The following is a 17,508-nucleotide window of genomic DNA, read 5'->3' as shown; positions in this document are numbered from 1 at the left end:
CAGTTATTACTGCAGACTGAAAATAAAAACTAAATCTGATGCAAATTATCAGGATTATTTAAACAATGAAATGAATCTATTATAAAATGTATTCAATCCAAAAAATTTTAATTATCCTTATTGCTGCCTCAATTTTCTACTGCTTTTTTTTCCCACCCACCCCTAAAATATCAGCAAGTCTAGATCTAACTTTAAGAGATAAAAAAAATATAACATGTTTCATCTCAGGATAATCTGAGGCATTTCCCAAATAATGTGCATTTAAAATTTATGACATATCCCATATTTTTTTCATTTTAACCAAAGAATAAGAATCTCTCTATATTTGGTTAATTTAAAAGTTAGATATATATAAAACACAATCATTTTAATACGAGCAAAATGAAAATCCACCATTCCTCCCCCGCAAAAAAGAGAAATTTTTCTTTAATAGTTTAGAATTATTCTCAGTTCCAGATTTAGCATATAAAGTCAGGCTTGGAGTCTCCACCTATATCCCAACCATTAATTATTGGCTTCACATTGCCAATCACAATAAATGCAGAAGTCGCACCCTAGTATTCTAAGTTCTCCACAGCAGAGCCATAAAATACATCTCCAGGCTTCTCAATTACTATTCTAATTGGGCTCTCTTCCCTAGGCCAGCCTTTCCAACTGTATTAGGGTAAAAATGCATATTCATTTCCCCTTTTGGAGATGCATAATTAATAATATTAACATATTAAGGGTTCTGAAAAGTCCTGCAGGTTAAAAAAAAAAATCTACTGAGCTTTAACCCAACTTTTCCTAGACTATTTTTCACTCGATATTTCGCTTAATGCTCAGGTTCTTTCCTGCCTCATTATTTTAGTGGTTCCTTCTCTCGTGTATATCCATTCTTCAAAGTCACCATGAATTCCTCCATGCACTTTTCCAGTACCCACTATGTGCAATCTCTTTAGCCTTTGAGTTCTGTAGTGTTTGTGCCTCTTGTCCGGCACTTAGTTACAATCCAGGACAAGATACGGCACAATTACTTTGCACAGCACACGGGCTTGTTGAGTCCACTAATGACTGAGGGTACACAGGTTGTTATACAAGGCCTGAGCTGGGTCCCATGCAGTGCGTAACACTGGCAGCAAAGAAAGATCCCAAGTTCATGTAAAAGGAACTCTCTGATTTTCCTTCTCTTCCCAATTATGTTTACACATCAACTGTCTAACTTGCATATTTACTCTTTAAATAATTTTTATTCCAAGACCACACAATACAGAAAGTGCATTTTATCAATCATATCTACCCTATTTCTAGTCACTAGCCTGTAGCCCTAGCTTCATTTTTGGTGTTGAGGGTGCAGGTGGTGATGAGCCTGTGACTTGCAGTCCAGCCCTCCGGGAGGCTGAGAAGTAAATTCAGCCCCCTAACCTGCCTAGACTAAAGCGCTCTGTGTAAGGAACAAGCTGGGTTCTGAGGATCACAGGGACTGCTTGAGAAACTTTCTCTGACAAATGTTAATACTTTAAACCATGACCTACTTCCCTGAATACTTAAGCATTCTTTGCATTCCTCCTTGTCATGGAGGGATTGTTTATCGGGCACAGTTCCAGAAGTGACTTGAAATCTCTGTCATTGTTGCAATTTGAGATAAAATTGTAAAGTCTCTTCAATCACCACAGATTCTCCATTTAGGACAAAAAAACTTAAGAATTCAAAAGACCTCAGTGGGTCTTTAAATAATATCAAAAGAATAAACTGATCTTCCTTTTAATCAAAGCAAAACAAGTTTTCTATATGATAAACAAAACAAAGACTGATCTAAAACTGCCACCAAACTGAATTCAAAGTAAACTAACTCCTAAAGGTTTTACCAAAAAAAAAAAAAAAAAAAAAATCAACTGACTGTAATGTCAACTGATTTTTGTTTAAATTTTATACCCTAGCTTTTGTCAGGATTGGAGAAAAGATTGTACTAGTCAGGACTGATTTAGTAAATTTTAGTGGTGACATGTTCCACTGCTTTTCAATAATTTATTTCATATAAGACAGAGCAGAACGAGAGCAAAATTTTCCATTTAAATATTTAGATTAACAATATAGAAGTCAGGAACTCATGTCTAAATAATGGTTAAACATGTCATTTCTGAAATAATTAAGAAAAAAATCATCATAGAAAGATTGGCTAATTCTTAGCCATCTCCTGTAGATTGTAATCCTAGTCCTCCCTGCCTGCCTAGGTTGAACTACAGTGCATATCAATTGTAAATTCAAAGGAGACAGTCCATGTTAGGTAGATAGCAAGGGATTCCGGATCTCCTAGGGACGAAAGTGGGTGCTGTTGCCCCCATCTTAGTCCTGCCCCAACTCTAATTCTCCATACCTGGGGGAGAAGGGAATACCCTACAAATCTGCCAATCAGAACTTGGTGCACCAGCTGCAAAAGAATGCAGAGGACTCTAGCCCACAGGCCAAGCAGCAAGGGTACCATAAAGTCCAAAAAGTGACCTAGAACCCACAGTAGTTAAGGCTCAGGTCCGATGACTCCCAACTGTCCAATCAAAGTGGTTCCATGGTGATCTCTGAACCATGAGGGAGGTCCCTATCCGGGCACTATAAAATAAGACGCAGACCACAGCCAACCCCTTTTTGTGCCCTTCCTTTGGCTCTCCCTTTGCTGCGACACTGGGTCCGGTCATCATCTGGGGTGCATGTATCACGCTCTGTAAACCTGTATCTTGTTCTTCCCCTACAATCCTATCTTTCTCTCCTCAATAAACCCCATTTTCATGCTTGCCTAACTTTGGCGTGTTCTGGTCATTCTTCCAGCCATGAGAGCGCCAAGAACCAATGGTTTCAGACTAAAACCTGACAACCACATCTAAGATTGAACAGAATTCAGTGTTACTGGTGTTGAGTAAGACTATTTTGCATATGTACCCAAATGCAGAATAATTTCAAACAAAAATTTCTTGTTTGGGTTTTTTTTGAGACAGAGTCTCGCTCTTTTGACCCGGGCGAGTGCTGTGGTGTCAGCCTAGCTCACAGCAACCTCCAACTCCTGGGCTCACGCAATCCTCCTGCCTCAGCCTCCCCAGTAGCTGGGACTACAGGCATGTGCCACCACACCTGGCTAATTTTTTTTATATTTAGTAGAGACGGGGTCTCACTCTTGCTCAGGCTGGTCTTGAACTCCTGACCTCAAGCTATCCTCCCACCTCAGCCTCGCAGAGTGCTAGGATTACAGGCATGAGCCACCGCGCCCAGCCAAACAAAAGTTTTTAAGATGCATTCGTCAAGCAGTTTGTTATAACTTAGTGAAAAATTATCACTAACAACGGAAAATGTAGAAAGGTTAAGAATCAGAAAATACATAAACAATCTTGTTTTATGTATCATAACAAAATATACTTTATAGAGTAAAGGAAACTATCAAGAACACAATGAAGCATGTCTTAAATAGCAGTGGTCAATATCAGAGAGTGAAGATAGAAATTCATCATCGTGGTAGGCAAAACCCAGAGCCGGTAATGGCTTAATTCAATAAGAAATCATGTGCTCAGACACAAAGAAAAATACCAAACCATAAACGACACACCAAAGGGCAGACACTGGAGATGGAAAAATTACACAGAAGAAATATCTTCCTCAGAAGAAGTAAAGATAAGCAATCCCCCAAGCAACCTAGTTTCTTTGCTTACAAATGGAAAAAAATGCAGTCCACTATCAGGCTCTTTCATTTTTAGGTGGACTGAGATGTGCTAGGGTAGAAGAGTCACTGTTGCATGAAGACACAACGTTCTGCCACTTGTTCAAACCAGTGGCGTCTGTTTTATTCAGTCTTCTCTCCTATGATACTCACTCTTGGTTCCATCCACACCTCTCCATAGCCACCACTGGGACCTTCGGTGTTATCATCTCTCATTCTAAGATATTTAACTTCCCCTGAGCCTCCCATGCCCACCGCTCTTCAAGCCCCCAGTGCCCAAGGTCTCTATTCTGACGCAGACCACTATTAGAAAAATGGGCCGGGTGCAGTGGTTCACATCTGTAATCCCAGCACTTTGCAAGGCCATGGCAGAGGATCCCTTGAGGTCAGGAGTTCAAGACCAGCCTGGACAACATAGGGAGACCCTGTCTCTACAAAAAAAAAAAAAAAAAAAAATTAGCCAGGCGCCGTGACGCACACCTGTAGTCCCAGCTACTCTGAAGAGTGAGTGAGCCAGGAGGATCGCTTGAGCCCCAGAGCCTGAGGTTGCAGTGAGCTGTGATGATGCCACTGCACTTTAGCCTGGGGAACAGAGTGAGACCTCATCTCAAGAAAAAAAAGAAAAAAAAAGAAAAATGTTATTGAGCTCCAGAATGCCTTGTATCATGACCTAGAGAGTCTGCTACAAACTCCTCTTTTCTTTAAAAGTCCCAAGTTGTTACTACCAGGTGCTATTTTCTGTCTGAAGATACCCTGTGTAAAATTGTTGGGGTTTGGCATGTTTTGTCACACGCAGTAGACAAGTGAAACCAGCATCATAAGGTAGACATTCTTGTCTGACTACTAGAGAAACCGAGGTGCTCTATCTTCCAAATCCTGCAATCTCGTTACTTCTGATTAACCCCACATGCCAAGCTTGGGCCCTGTGCCAAATCTCACTGTCCCTGCTAATATCTGATACATCACCATATTGTGAAAATGTCTGCCCACACAATCTGTCCAAGTCACCCTTTCGAGACTCACTTCCCACCACTCTGCTGTGGGAGTTGTCTGCACCTTATGCAGGAGGGTCCCCTAGGAGTTCATCTTCCACGCACGCGGCATTTTGGCATCTCTGCTTTGTTCATCATCGAAACCTTCAGTGGCTCTCTACTGCCTCTGCAGCTCTTATGCTGACCAGCCCGTCCAGCTGCAACTTCATTTATCATCCTCTTTCCATTGTCCCCTTAAAAACCTTCAGCCCCTTAATATGCCTTGCACTTTCTGGCCTCCTGACTAATGGCCTTCTATCTGCCTAGAACACTTCCCAAAATGTTCTTTTCTTTTAACAGCAGTTATCTGGACAATTCATTGAATAGACAGCTAATGGCAATTCTTCTATTATCTATCAAACTTATTTGAATCTTTGTTATTGAATATTTCATCCAGAGAGGACTTAACTCACCTTGAATATGAGGTGCTCAAGGGTAAGGCTATGTGTTTTATTTCTTAGCTCACAAAGCATCTAGGCCAGTGCCTTCCATATGTTAAGTGGTTAGGAAATACATTTTTAATTTTTTTTGAGACAATCATGAAACAGCCAGGAAATATCTATTTTTAATGCATATTATTGCACACCAAAAAAACAAATTAAGTTTAGAAGACAATTGCTGCTTCTCATTTTTTTATATTTATGTATGTCTGAATTCACCATAACTATGAGAGAGGCCAAAATAACATCTGAGATGGAGAATAGAAAACTATTTTAAACATGAGTATGCTATTATAACTGACCAGATTTTATGCCACTAGATTTTTAGCCACTCCGTTAATGCTTTTGATTTATTGTACAAATAAACACAGGATATTTTTGAAAGTACAAAGAAATCAATAGGCTGGGCGTGGTGGCTTATGCCTACAATCCCAGCACTTTGGGAGGCCATGACAGGAGGATCACTTGAGGCCAGGAGTTTGAGACTAGCTGGAGCAACATAGGGAGGCCCCATCCCTACAAAAACAAATTTTTTTTCATTAGCCATATGTGGTGTTATGTGCCGGTAGTCCCAGCTACTTGGGAGGCTGAGGTGGAAGGATCACTTGAGCCCAGTAGGTCAAGGTTACAGTGAACTATGATCCTGCCATTGTACTCCAGCCTGGGCAACAGAGTGAGACTCTGTCTCTACATAAATAAATAAATAATTTTCTAAAATATTTTTTTAAATACTTCAATGGACTCTGATGAAAAAAATTTTTAACAAGAAATCAACAAACGTATTTATGCATACATGCACACTTGAGTTTTAACAGCAAGTACTATTTAATCAATGGTACTGGAGCCTTTTTGTGCCCTTCCTTGTGGCGTATGTATCATGCTCTATAAAGCTATAGCGTCCTCTTGCCCTATAATCCTATCTTTCTCTCCTCAATAAACCTTATTTTTGTGCTTACCTTTTTAAAAAATGGTACCAGGACGGGCGCGGTGGCTCACGCCTGTAATCCTAGCACTCTGGGAGGCCGAGGCGGGTGGATCGCTCGAGGTCAGGAGTTCGAGACCAGCCTGAGCAAGAGTGAGACCCCGTCTCTACTAAAAATAGAAAGAAATTATATGGACAACTAAAATATATATATACAAAAAATTAGCCGGGCATGGTGGCGCATGCCTGTAGTCCCAGCTACTCGGGAGGCTGAGGCAGGAGGATCGCTTAAGCCCAGGAGTTTGAGGTTGCTGTGAGCTAGACTGACGCCACGGCACTCACTCTAGCCCGGGCAACAGAGTGAGACTCTGTCTCAAAAAAAAAAAAAAAAAAAAAAAATGGTACTGGAGCAATACATAACTATGAGATGGAAAAAGAATTTAGATCTCTTCGAGGCATAAAATAATCAATTTCTAGTGGATTAAAGACCCACATATATGAAAAGGAGACTCTAGCTTTTTCAGGACCAAATTTGTTTCCCCAGTTCCTACTATAGTTCCTAGACTACAGAAGCTAGTAAAGAAATATTTATGGAATGAAGATCAAATAGCAAATAAGTGGCCAAGAAAGCCAGAACCCTATTTTGATCTTTAATGACTTCGTTAGATTTTAAGATTTCTTTATAGATTTTTGGACCAGCCAAATGCCATACACGAAGCTCTCAGCTACTGTTTACTTACTCAGCACAAGGGAAGTTTTAAGTTGACAAATCAATGAGGGAAGAGGTTTTAAGAGGCAATCAGCTGGAGAGGAAAGAGTGAAGGCTGGAAAGCGGCTCCTTCCCGCTCCATGAGGATAGTAACATTTGATTGAACACCTATTTACCCTGGAGAGCACAGTCTATTTTAAAAAGCCTCCATTAGCAACACACTTGTTTTTAAGACAGCAGAAAAAAGGAATGAAAGCATGTAGAAGAAATATTTTCCTTTATTTTCTCCTCCAGATGGGTCCTGCATCCCACCCACACAAGCTCCAATCTCAGTGAATCTGTGCACACTGTCACCTAGTGTCACCTAGGCCTGGGCCGCCTGCCTCTCCCTGGCCCTCCGGTAAGGCCATGGTGCCCACACCAGGCACATCAGAACACCTGATAAGCATTTCAAGACAATGGAATCCCAGACCCTAGGATTGCCTAGGGATTCAATACATCTAGAAGGGGATCCAGGGGTGTCTTTAAAAAGCTCCGCTGGTGATTCAATTGCACCACCAGGTTTGGGAACCAAGAAAACCTTAATCCCTCGATACCCCCACAATTTGCAATGTCTGCATACGACAAACAGAAAATCAGCCAATAAGCTTTAGTATTGTTCCCTTCTTAAATTTTGGCTTATCTCATTTTCAAATCAAACATGAAACTGACATGTTACTAAAACTGGGACTAAGATTAGGCAAAATGAAACTACAGGGCTTCCCCCCTTTTAGAAAACATCACAGAAAAATCAGAGAAGACAAAACCCTTTGAACTTGAGTGAATACTCGTATTAAGAGAAGCCTAACAGCGTCTGGGAAAGACTCTCATTTCCAGTACTTTGAACACCTTCGTTTTCTCGGAAAACCCACGGATTCCAGTTAACACAGTAAGGCTGCTGTAACACAGTGAAAGGATCCTGGGACGTGCCTTCAGCCTATTGTTTTCCCAGGAGGTGGATTTCTACTGTCCCCAATCCCGGATCCCAACATTTCATGGATCAGAAGAAATGTCTGGCAATTAGATGATTTTAGATTGTTCCCAGAGGAGAAGTTTTTAAAGTGATAGCTAAACAAGTAGGTCATTGTCCAAGCAAATAAAATTAAAGACAGTTTACTAATTTGGAAAGGAAAAGGAGCAAAGAAGAACAGAACTGCTCTGCCTCAGCTGCATTTTTACTCTTGAACTTGCTTTTTCCCCGATCTGAGTAATTTCCGGGGGGTAAAAATCCTTAAAAATTAATTAGTAGTAAGACAAACCATAGCCTTTCATGCTCTGAAAGCCAGGCCAGTTCACAATCAGGTGGCACATGGAAGACACATGGCCAACAAACACTACAAGGTGCTCATACTTCAAAGCATGTCAGGGAAACTGAGGTGCAATTCTTCACCTAGGAGAGTGGCAGATGTCAGAAACTCTGATAGCCACAGAAGCAAGGCATGACAAGAGAGGTGCTCATTGCCACACAGTGGGAATGCAAAGTCAATTTAGCAGGAGCTATCAAAACTTTAAATGCACATAAATCCTTTGACTCCGCAATTACACCTCTAGAAATCTATCCTAGGAATATACCTGCACACACAGAAAGATAGCTGAACTACGATGTTCCCTGCATTGATTTATTATAGCAAAACACTAGGACAATTTAAATATAAACACAAGGGATGGGTTAGATCATTCTGGTGCTTCAACCCCTAACTGCAGCCTAATTAATAAGAATGGAGGTAGGTATTTATGTCCTGATATAAAAAGATGTCCAAAACCTAAAGTTGTCCAATACATGTGATATGATTCTATTCGTTAAAAGAAAAAAGAAAAACGATGCTATTCTTATTTCTACTTTCATGTGCATAAAGTTTTTGAAAGAATATGCAAGAAACCATCAACATTGGTTTTAAAATATTTAATACTTAAATTTGTAGGAAATATTATGCTACTTAAAAATTTAAATTCTCAATCATTAACATCTTTGTAAATAAACAATAAAATGAATGCTGCTATGCAATGACTTTTAATATTAATAAAAATCATTTTAGTAAGAGTAAACAAATGCTTTTGGCCTTTATAAAGCCTTTATGATTCAAGACTGATGATATCAGATGTACAGTCAATTTCAAATGGGTAAACTTAATTATTCATAATGAGAAATATGAAGTTATGTACAATTGAAATTTATTACAAATTATTATCTTCATCCCAACCTTTCCTAATGAGTAGGAAACAAAAAGGTGATTATTGTTACAAAATTCTATCCTTTCATCCTAATTTGCAGGAAAATGGACCAAGATCTAAATAGACAAGTCAAATAATTTTAATTGTAGATTTTTCAATAATTTATTGGCAATAAGCTACACATTTATACAATATAATGCTTCTCCCTTCCCCCAGCTTTTTTCATGTTTTCCCACTGTATTATTTTAAACTAAAATGTATTCTAAATTATAATTTTTGTTAGATTATAACAGAACTAAGAATTAAGTTTAAGGAAATTTAGTTTTGTTTGTTCAAGAGATAAAGGTACTGACTATATTTTTCTCAGAATGCTTAGTGTTATAAATCCTAATTTCTCACTTCATGAATGACTACTGTATATAAAATTATAGAGGCCAAGGATAAGCACCATTTTAGCTTGACTTTTCTTGTGTTGGTGTTCGCTAAGCACTGAATACATATTAAAGCTGAAAAAGAACCAATATCACATGATCTTTTAAAACAAAACATTTTATTTCCACTTTGTTAATTATCCTATAAAATACCGAACTAGAACAATCTTATAGCATCAGTTTAAAGTTATAAAGGCACAGAGATCAGTCAGCCCAAAGAGGATGCACACTGGAAGCCTGCTCCTTACAAAGGGAAGTATTCTGAGTGGAAATCTCCACTGATCTCTCGCATTCACTAGCCTAAAAGCTACTAATGGACTCCAGGGAAGGCCCTGCAATCCCCACAGGATATCTATCCTAAAGAACCATCCTCACACCCACATCCCAATTTTTGGCATGTGTTCTAATCAGAAAGTAGCACCTCTTGTAAACTGGGGAAAATTCATAAGAATACAAGTAGCCACATACACACAGCAACACCACTCTATTGACAAACATACTATTCTCTTCTAATCACCTTAAATTCTGGTCCCTGTAGTGTAAAACTGGTGACGTAGCGATATTAAGGCCATCTTCATCTCTACTCCCATTCTGCAAACAGGAGCATGTAGGAGGAAGCATGACCTTAGGTTGGCTAAGGATGCTAAGGTCAAGGAATCGTGAAATGCAGCTGGTCACCTCAATCGTCTGTTTTAATGAACGAGAGTCAAGCACGTGCTTAAATTTACCAATCAGACAACGGATTCTTCTATTCAAGTACATCTTTATGTTTTAGTGATTCACAGCTCTTGTAACAAAGCAGAACCATAGCTTGAGGGACTGACAAGAGTCCACATCTCCCCACCTGCCAGGGGCAGTGGCCTCACCCTGTTGCAGCTAACCACAGTTCCACTTCCAGCTGGAAATCACTGAATGAGGACACAATACAGAAAGGTTAATTCGGCAGGATGACGATTGTCCAGACTTAGCCTGGAGCTTGGCTCCCAAAATCAGGATTTGTCCAGAGACGGTAGGACGGTCATTCGTCATCCCACCCTCTATTGCCACCTGAATGAAAATACTCTTTCAAAGACAAATTTTCAAAGACAGACAGTTGGCTGGTCTAAAGGTAGTGAGTTATCTCAAAGTTACAGATGGAAGTCCTTGTTCTGCTCTTTCCCCCTTCTCACTACTGCATTTGACTAGTCTTAAAAACAAAAACAGACAAAAACAACAACAAACAATTGAGAAATAATGTGAGACTTTTACTTAACTAACCTCCTGCCTTCAGATCTAATCTTCTTGTAACCTGCAGTGGCCAAAGTGACCAAAATGGCCATGTCTCAAAGTTAAACCTGGCAAATAACTGATCAAGTCATTTCCTCCCAGAATTTACATATAAAGATTATAAAAGATTGACTAGAAGACTTCTTCCGTCTGTCACAGAACCAAGGTTTGTGCCTCAGTGCATCTAAATGTCAAGCTCGAGTAATCAAAAGCTTGTTTAACTCTCCATTTAACCTAATAGAAGCAATACTTCAATTAGCACAATGTCTTTTGAGATATGGGCACTTGCTCAGTGAATTAAGTGATAGTGAAAAGTAGCAGAAAAAAGGAAAGTAAGGTGAATTGCTAAATAGACAGTATGCGTATGATATTAGAAAAAGTCTAATAACCTTTAATTAATGGTCAGTATTCTATACAAGGAGGAAAAAATGATGTATTAGCCTAAATGTCCACAGACCCATCAAGAAAGTTCAAGACATAATTTATAACTAACTCAACATATCTCATTTGTAACTCAGAGTGGTATCATTTGAGCTACTTGCATTATTAAATTTGTCTATTTGAGATTAAAGGCAATTTGAAATTGCAATGCTAACAAGCCACTCTATTTCTAGAGAAACAGAAACCAAAGCCCCCAAATCTGAGCATTTTGCCAAACTATTCATTTAATCTATTAATACCCAAACAGACTGACTTGACTTAGACATAATCTAATACATGAGACTGATCATGATAATGAGAAAGTCAAAGGTTAAACTCTAGAAAAAGCAGATAGGCCAAGGTATTCCCCAACCTGAGAGTCTTCAATCAAAACCAAAGAGCAAGTACCATCCCTTCCTTCTTCCCACAAGTGTTTACTGAGAGCCGACTTATGTGCCAGGGAGCATGCCACACGTGGAGGAACACCGTTTGTAAGCAACACCAGGCGTGTCCCCTGCCCTTGTGGAGCATTCAGAACAGCCAGGGGAACACTTATTAGTCAAGCCACTAAACCCACAAAGGGTCCACGGTACCATGGGAGCCTAGAGTGGCAGATGAGATTACAGAGAGGTCAGGAATTGGAGCATAACAAGAGGAGGGGAGGCCAGAATTATGTGTGCTGAGTCATTCTTAATTTGGGAGTCCTTTAGAAAAGACTCAGGAGTTCAGAATCTGCGTAATAAATTTTGCAAGTTAATATGAAAACTACATATATTCCAAGGATACATGTACATGTATTGATTTGTCTCCAAATTGATAACTGGGCAGTATGCCAATAAGCTCAATGATATTATGGATGACATTTAAGTAATTTTTTTTAAAAAGGTTGTGGGCTGTTTTAAGATGGTGGTGACTAAGAAAGAGAAGAACGCAGTTATGGAAAAAGGAAAAAGAGAAGAGAATGGAAGCAATATTTTAAAATAAACAAATTCCAGTTTATTGGAAAGGGAGTAAGTTCCATATTTCAGTGTCAACAGTTAATAAGACCTGAAGGAGTATAAAAGCCAAGGGAAAGAAGTCCCCCAATTGCAAGTTTTTAGCTATTATGCCTTAAAATTACTTTTATCACTAGACTCTAAACAGTGGTTATGGAGCACTTTGACAGCGGTTGGCATCAAAACGTAATGTACAACAAGCGTTAAAATGTGACGTGGACCTCAAAAGGTTAGTACATTCCTTAGGCCTGAAGATTAGGCACCCCTTAGAAAACCTATATGGTAATGGCACAGTTGGTACTCATCAGTATCTAGGGACCATGGACTTTACAAGCAGTTATGAGTTAGAGTGGAGGTGAAAACTATGTTATCAAGAGCAATCTCTAAGCCCAAACTAGACTAGGACAGCTAAGGAGGTCAATGCAATGAGGTCATAGTTCTAGATTCCATTTTCCCCCACATTGTAAACATCTACATCTCTTGAAATAACTCTTAAATATCCCCACATATTCTGTACCCGCAAATTCGACACATCGGTGTTTTGTTTTTTTTTTTAAGTATGGCTATCCACACCTTTCTATAAGGATATCCCAAAATACGTAGCTCAAAGCCTTGCCAATGAACACACATGCTGGAAAAGAGATGTAAAATACAACGATCGGGACAAACCACAACCTTGGTGGCTGCAGTTGAAGACTGGAGACTATACAATGCAGTATTCTAGTAGTTTCAGCACTGCCTCCCTAGAAAAGCGTTACAGGGAATGCTCACTTACGCTCTGACCGCATCCTTCGAGAACTTCTAACTACTCCAGTGCGTGTTTAGCCAACTGAGTCCGCAGGCAAAGGCTGCGCGGAAAGGGAGGGCGCTGGCTTGTTTGCGAAACCTGTCATTCCTTTTGGAAATGCAGCGCCTGCCCAGGTTTTCCCTGGCTCCGAGCGAGCTACACCCCGAGCCTTCTCCGCATCGGGAAGGCGGTGTCTGCCGGAGCCACTGCCGCAGGAGGACTGGGTACCAGACCCGCTCGCTCCGGCGCAGCGGGAGTCAAGGGCAGCACGCTGCGGGGAGCCCGGGGGTGGCCGGGCCGCTGGCCCCACAGCTGACTTTCCGCATCTCGGTTGCTGGGGCCCGCTTCGGAGCTCCGGATGCCCAGCCGTGGTCAGTTCTCCACGGTACCCCCCCTCCCCCCAGCCCATCCGCCTGGGGCGGGATCGCTCCCACCGGAAGAGTGTGGAGAAAGGCTCAGCAGCGGTGGGCAGGGGCGGATTTTATTACTGCGGATGGCGCAGTCGCCTCCCCTGGAGACCCACGACAAAGATGCAAGCCCCCCGCCGCGCTCGCTGCGGCTACGGCCCCGCCTGGGCGCAAAAGACCCTGAAAGAGGGGTTCGCGCTTCTGAGTTTGCAGATGGGCTGGACCGGCGGGGAAGTTCTCGCGGGTGGATATTGGAGGGACCCGACGCCCCCGCCTCCCCGGCGCAGGTGGCCCGGCTCGCCCGTACCTTGGTGGCGGCGTCCGCGGCGGCGATGGCGGGGTCCCCGGTCGTGTCCGGCGCCGCCTCCGCGGAGGGGCCGCCGCCGCTGGGCTCGGGCTCAACCGGCGTGGCGCTCCCCGCCTGAGGCTGCTCCGGGCTCTGCTGCTCGGTGGAGCTCCCGGCGCCCATGGCTCCTCCGCGCTCCTCCCGCGCCCAGCCGCCGGGTTACGCCTTCCCCAAATCGCAGGGACGCGGGCAAGAGCGAGAAGACGCGCGCCCGCGAGGTCCCAAGAGCGCCTTCCTCCGTCGCCGTCCTCCTGCGAACGCGCCCAGCCTGCGAATGAAGGAGACGCGCTCGCGGCAAACTCCTTAAAAGAAAAGGAGAAAAAAAAAAAAAAAGCCACCTCTGAGCCTCCGCCCCCTCCCCCCGGCTTTCCCTCGCCTCATCACATGAGCACAGGCAGACACGCCTTGCAGCAGCATCTCCCCCCGGGCTGCCGGGACCCGGGGCCGCGCCTCGCCAGCCCGCGTCCAGCAGCAGCCCACCCGGCCCCCAGGGTGCCCTCCGGTCCCCAAAAGGGCACAAGAGCTACGGGGATGACCCAGGGCTGCAGAAGGTGAGGCGACCGCAAGAGAGAGAGGGAGCAGAAAGCCTCCCAGGGACATTGGCTTAGCAGGGGGTTATTAAATGACTGATAACCCAAGGCGGGGGCTTCTCCGGCCGCTGACTTCCAACTCGCCCAGGAGCGACCCCGATGCCCACTTGCTTTCCTTCAGACTGTGTTTGACTGTAAACATTCGTTCCTCCCTCCTCCCCTTGAGCAGGAGAAAGGCAAGCGCTTCTTGGCCCCTCCGGACTGTGACCATATTTGGGCACCTCACGTGGCAGGAGCAGGGAACCGAGAGGTTAATTCAGTCAGGCGACGGATGAGGTGGGCCAGGCGGCCCCGCGCTCCCCGTGCTCCGGAACAAGTGATGTCAGCCGATGCCATCGGCAGTGCTGGCCGCCCCCCTTCCCTGGGGACCTGGGGGAAATGAGGCTGTTACCGGAAATGTGCCTGTCCTCCTCTGAGGGCCTGCTGTTGGGGCTCACCCATCCAGGCCACCTCTCCCGAGCGACGCTGAATGAGACATGGTGGCATAGAGCGGTTCGTTCGCCATCAGTATTTCTCAAAAGATGAAGACTTCCATAGCAGCCTAGTGGCTTGCATTCTTTCCTCTCGTACTCTTGAATATAGTATTTATTATATGAACATAGCAGGCACTCAATAAACATTTGAAATAAATTTTTAGGTGGATTATTTGGCACATAAGCATGAGGTGCTGGGACTGAAAGACAAAATTTATCCCGGTTGTAACTGGCCAACCGAGTGCCTGGGTTTTCACAAATAGTTGGAATCTCTATTAAAAATGAAGAAACTTTTGGAATATTGACACTAGATTCCAGATAAATATCTCATAGCCAGATTTAGTACAGTTTAGTAGAGAGTTGATGTAAACAGTGGTTCAGCACTAGGATGTTGTGTGCCTAATTAATTAATTGCATGAATTCTAACGGTCCCTTGGGAACCATAGGTCAGTTATCCAGGATCAGATTTGTTTTCTGAATTAATCATTTTTATTGCAAGGACTACACAAAGGCCAGTTTCTCTGGAATTTATCCCTTAAGAAACAGTATATTTGCAAAATACTTGGTTTTAAGAATTTATGCACATTTCACCCACTTTGACTTAAATTTTGACTATTTAGGAAACATTAGAATTCTGTTACAGGCTGTGTTCAAAGCACTTTGTATACATAATCACATATAATCTTTACAATAACCCCATCGTATAGATACTATTATTCTCATTTTACCAATGGTGGTGGGAGGGGGTAGGCCCAGAGAAGTTAAAACATGTGTTCGAGGTCTCATAGCTGGTAGAAGGAAAAGCAAGGAGTCCAACCTGCATCTCACTTAAAAGTCCACACGTAACCACTGCACAACACTTCACTCCCCTTCTGTAAGAAGCTTTCAACTGTGTTCTCTCTTCTCTGGGTTGTTAGTGAAAAAGTGGCATTTGGACCTCACTTAGGATGTTAAGAGCTAAAAACACTGTTAAAGCCTATCTGAGAATGATTAACGTCAGCACATTTGAAAATGTATCACTAAGTACAAATACTATCAACATTTTCACATTCTACGAGATTATATTTATTCAGTTCTTGGGAAATTCTTTTTTTTTTTTTTTTTTTGAGACAGAGTCTAACTCTGTTGCCCAGGCCAGAGTGCCGTGGCATCAGCCTAGCTCACAGCAACTTGAAACTCCTGGGCTCAAGCAATCCTCCTGCCTCAGCCTCCCAAGGAGCTGGGACTATAGGCATGTGCCACCATACCCAGCTAATTTTTTCTATATATATATATAGTTAACTGTCCAAATCATTTCTTTCTATTCTTTAGTAGAGACGGGGTCTCGCTCTTGCTCAGGCTGGTCTCCAACTCCTGAACTCAAGGGATCCTCCCGCCTCGGCCTCCCAGAGTGCTAGGATTACAGGCGTGAGCCCCCGTGCCCGGCCTTAGTTCTGTTCTTAATTATCCCTAACAGTGAGATATCCCAACATTTTGGATATGCTAGTTAGTACTTCAGAATGTTACAAAGTTCATTCATTCATTCTGTTCTTTCTTTCAACACACATTTATTGAGTGCCTATTATGTGCCAGGCACAAAGTTACTACTATGCCTCCCACTCAAGGTTCTAAATCAAGCCGCTAAGGTTTTCTTTCCTAGGGTTTTGGAGATGCCTTCAGAATTGCTTTGACTGGCATCTGGGGTGACGGGGAAGGCAGCTGTTCTCTGTTTCCCACTGCTCAGTCCATGGCTGTCAGTTACCCTGTTTCTCCCCAGCAGCTTTGTCTTTCTCCTCCAAACAGCCGGTCGCAGGTGTCCCCACACATCCTCTCCCATGGGGCGGTTGTTTGTAGAGTTGTTCATTGCCCTGAGAGGGTAAATTCTCATAAAAACAGTTTGAGATTTCTCAAAAACAAATATGCATTGCCAGCGTAGCAGGCTAAACTTGTACTTCTTGTGCTTCTCCAGAAAGACTGGTCACACGAGACTTACCAATAAAATTTAGAGCCATAATAAGCATCTTGTGCATGTACCAGAACATTTTCAAATATAACATCAAAGGAATTCACAAATGTCAAGCATTTTACCACTGAGTTAATACACCCTCTTCAAAAAGCAATAATAATTACAATTATTAAAACAATTTAAAATCCACACTTAACCCTACCCCAAAGATTCCTTCTCTAGCTACAAAGCCTTCAGGCAATTTCGCTGAGCCAGTGGCAACTCTTCACTCTTGAAACTACTCTCTTATCCCTTTTTTGTTTTCCCTAAATGAAAAGTCTACTTCTTTCTGAACCAACTGTTCCCATCAAGATATCCAATCATCTAAGAACCCAAATCCCACCCTCCTTTCTTTCATTTGCTAATTATAAACTAGAAGAATTAACAACTTTATTCAGTTCATGAGTAATAATCTAACATTCATATGGGAACTGCAGAAAATGTTCAATTTACATATGAAGTTCAAAGGTCAATCACTTATAGATATACATCATCTATAAGGCAAATACTAAATACTATCCTTGTAACTCTTTTTTTTTTTTTTTTTCTTTTAGAGGTAGGGTCTTGCTCTGCAGCTGGAATGCAGTGGTGTCATCATAGCTCACTGCAGCCTCCAATGCCTGGGCTCAAACCATCCCCCTGCCTCAGCCTCCTGAGTAGTTGGGGCTCACCATCACACCTGGCAGATCTTGTAATTCTTAAGAAATTTATTGCTTTGAAATTAAGTATAAAGCTAGCTACTTGTATATCAGTTTCATTTACTAAGATTTAAGATTGGTTCCTCACTGAAATTCAAGATTACTCTAAAGTAACA

At 42.2% G+C, this 17,508-nt stretch overlaps 1 protein-coding gene across 1 annotated transcript in view; it reads right to left on the bottom strand.

Moving 5' to 3' along the window:
• Positions 1-13,770, bottom strand: part of AKAP12 (A-kinase anchoring protein 12) — an 85,998-nt gene extending 72,228 nt beyond the window's left edge. The window contains exon 1 of the mRNA XM_069488208.1: positions 13,609-13,770. Within this exon, the coding sequence (XP_069344309.1) occupies positions 13,609-13,770 (162 nt within the window). The remainder of the gene's footprint in view (positions 1-13,608) is intronic.
• Positions 13,771-17,508: the final 3,738 nt, after the last annotated feature.

This window comes from Eulemur rufifrons, chromosome 15, assembly GCF_041146395.1.
Source record: "Eulemur rufifrons isolate Redbay chromosome 15, OSU_ERuf_1, whole genome shotgun sequence".
Lineage (NCBI taxonomy): Eukaryota > Metazoa > Chordata > Mammalia > Primates > Lemuridae > Eulemur > Eulemur rufifrons.
This window is presented reverse-complemented; position numbering and strand designations above follow the sequence as displayed.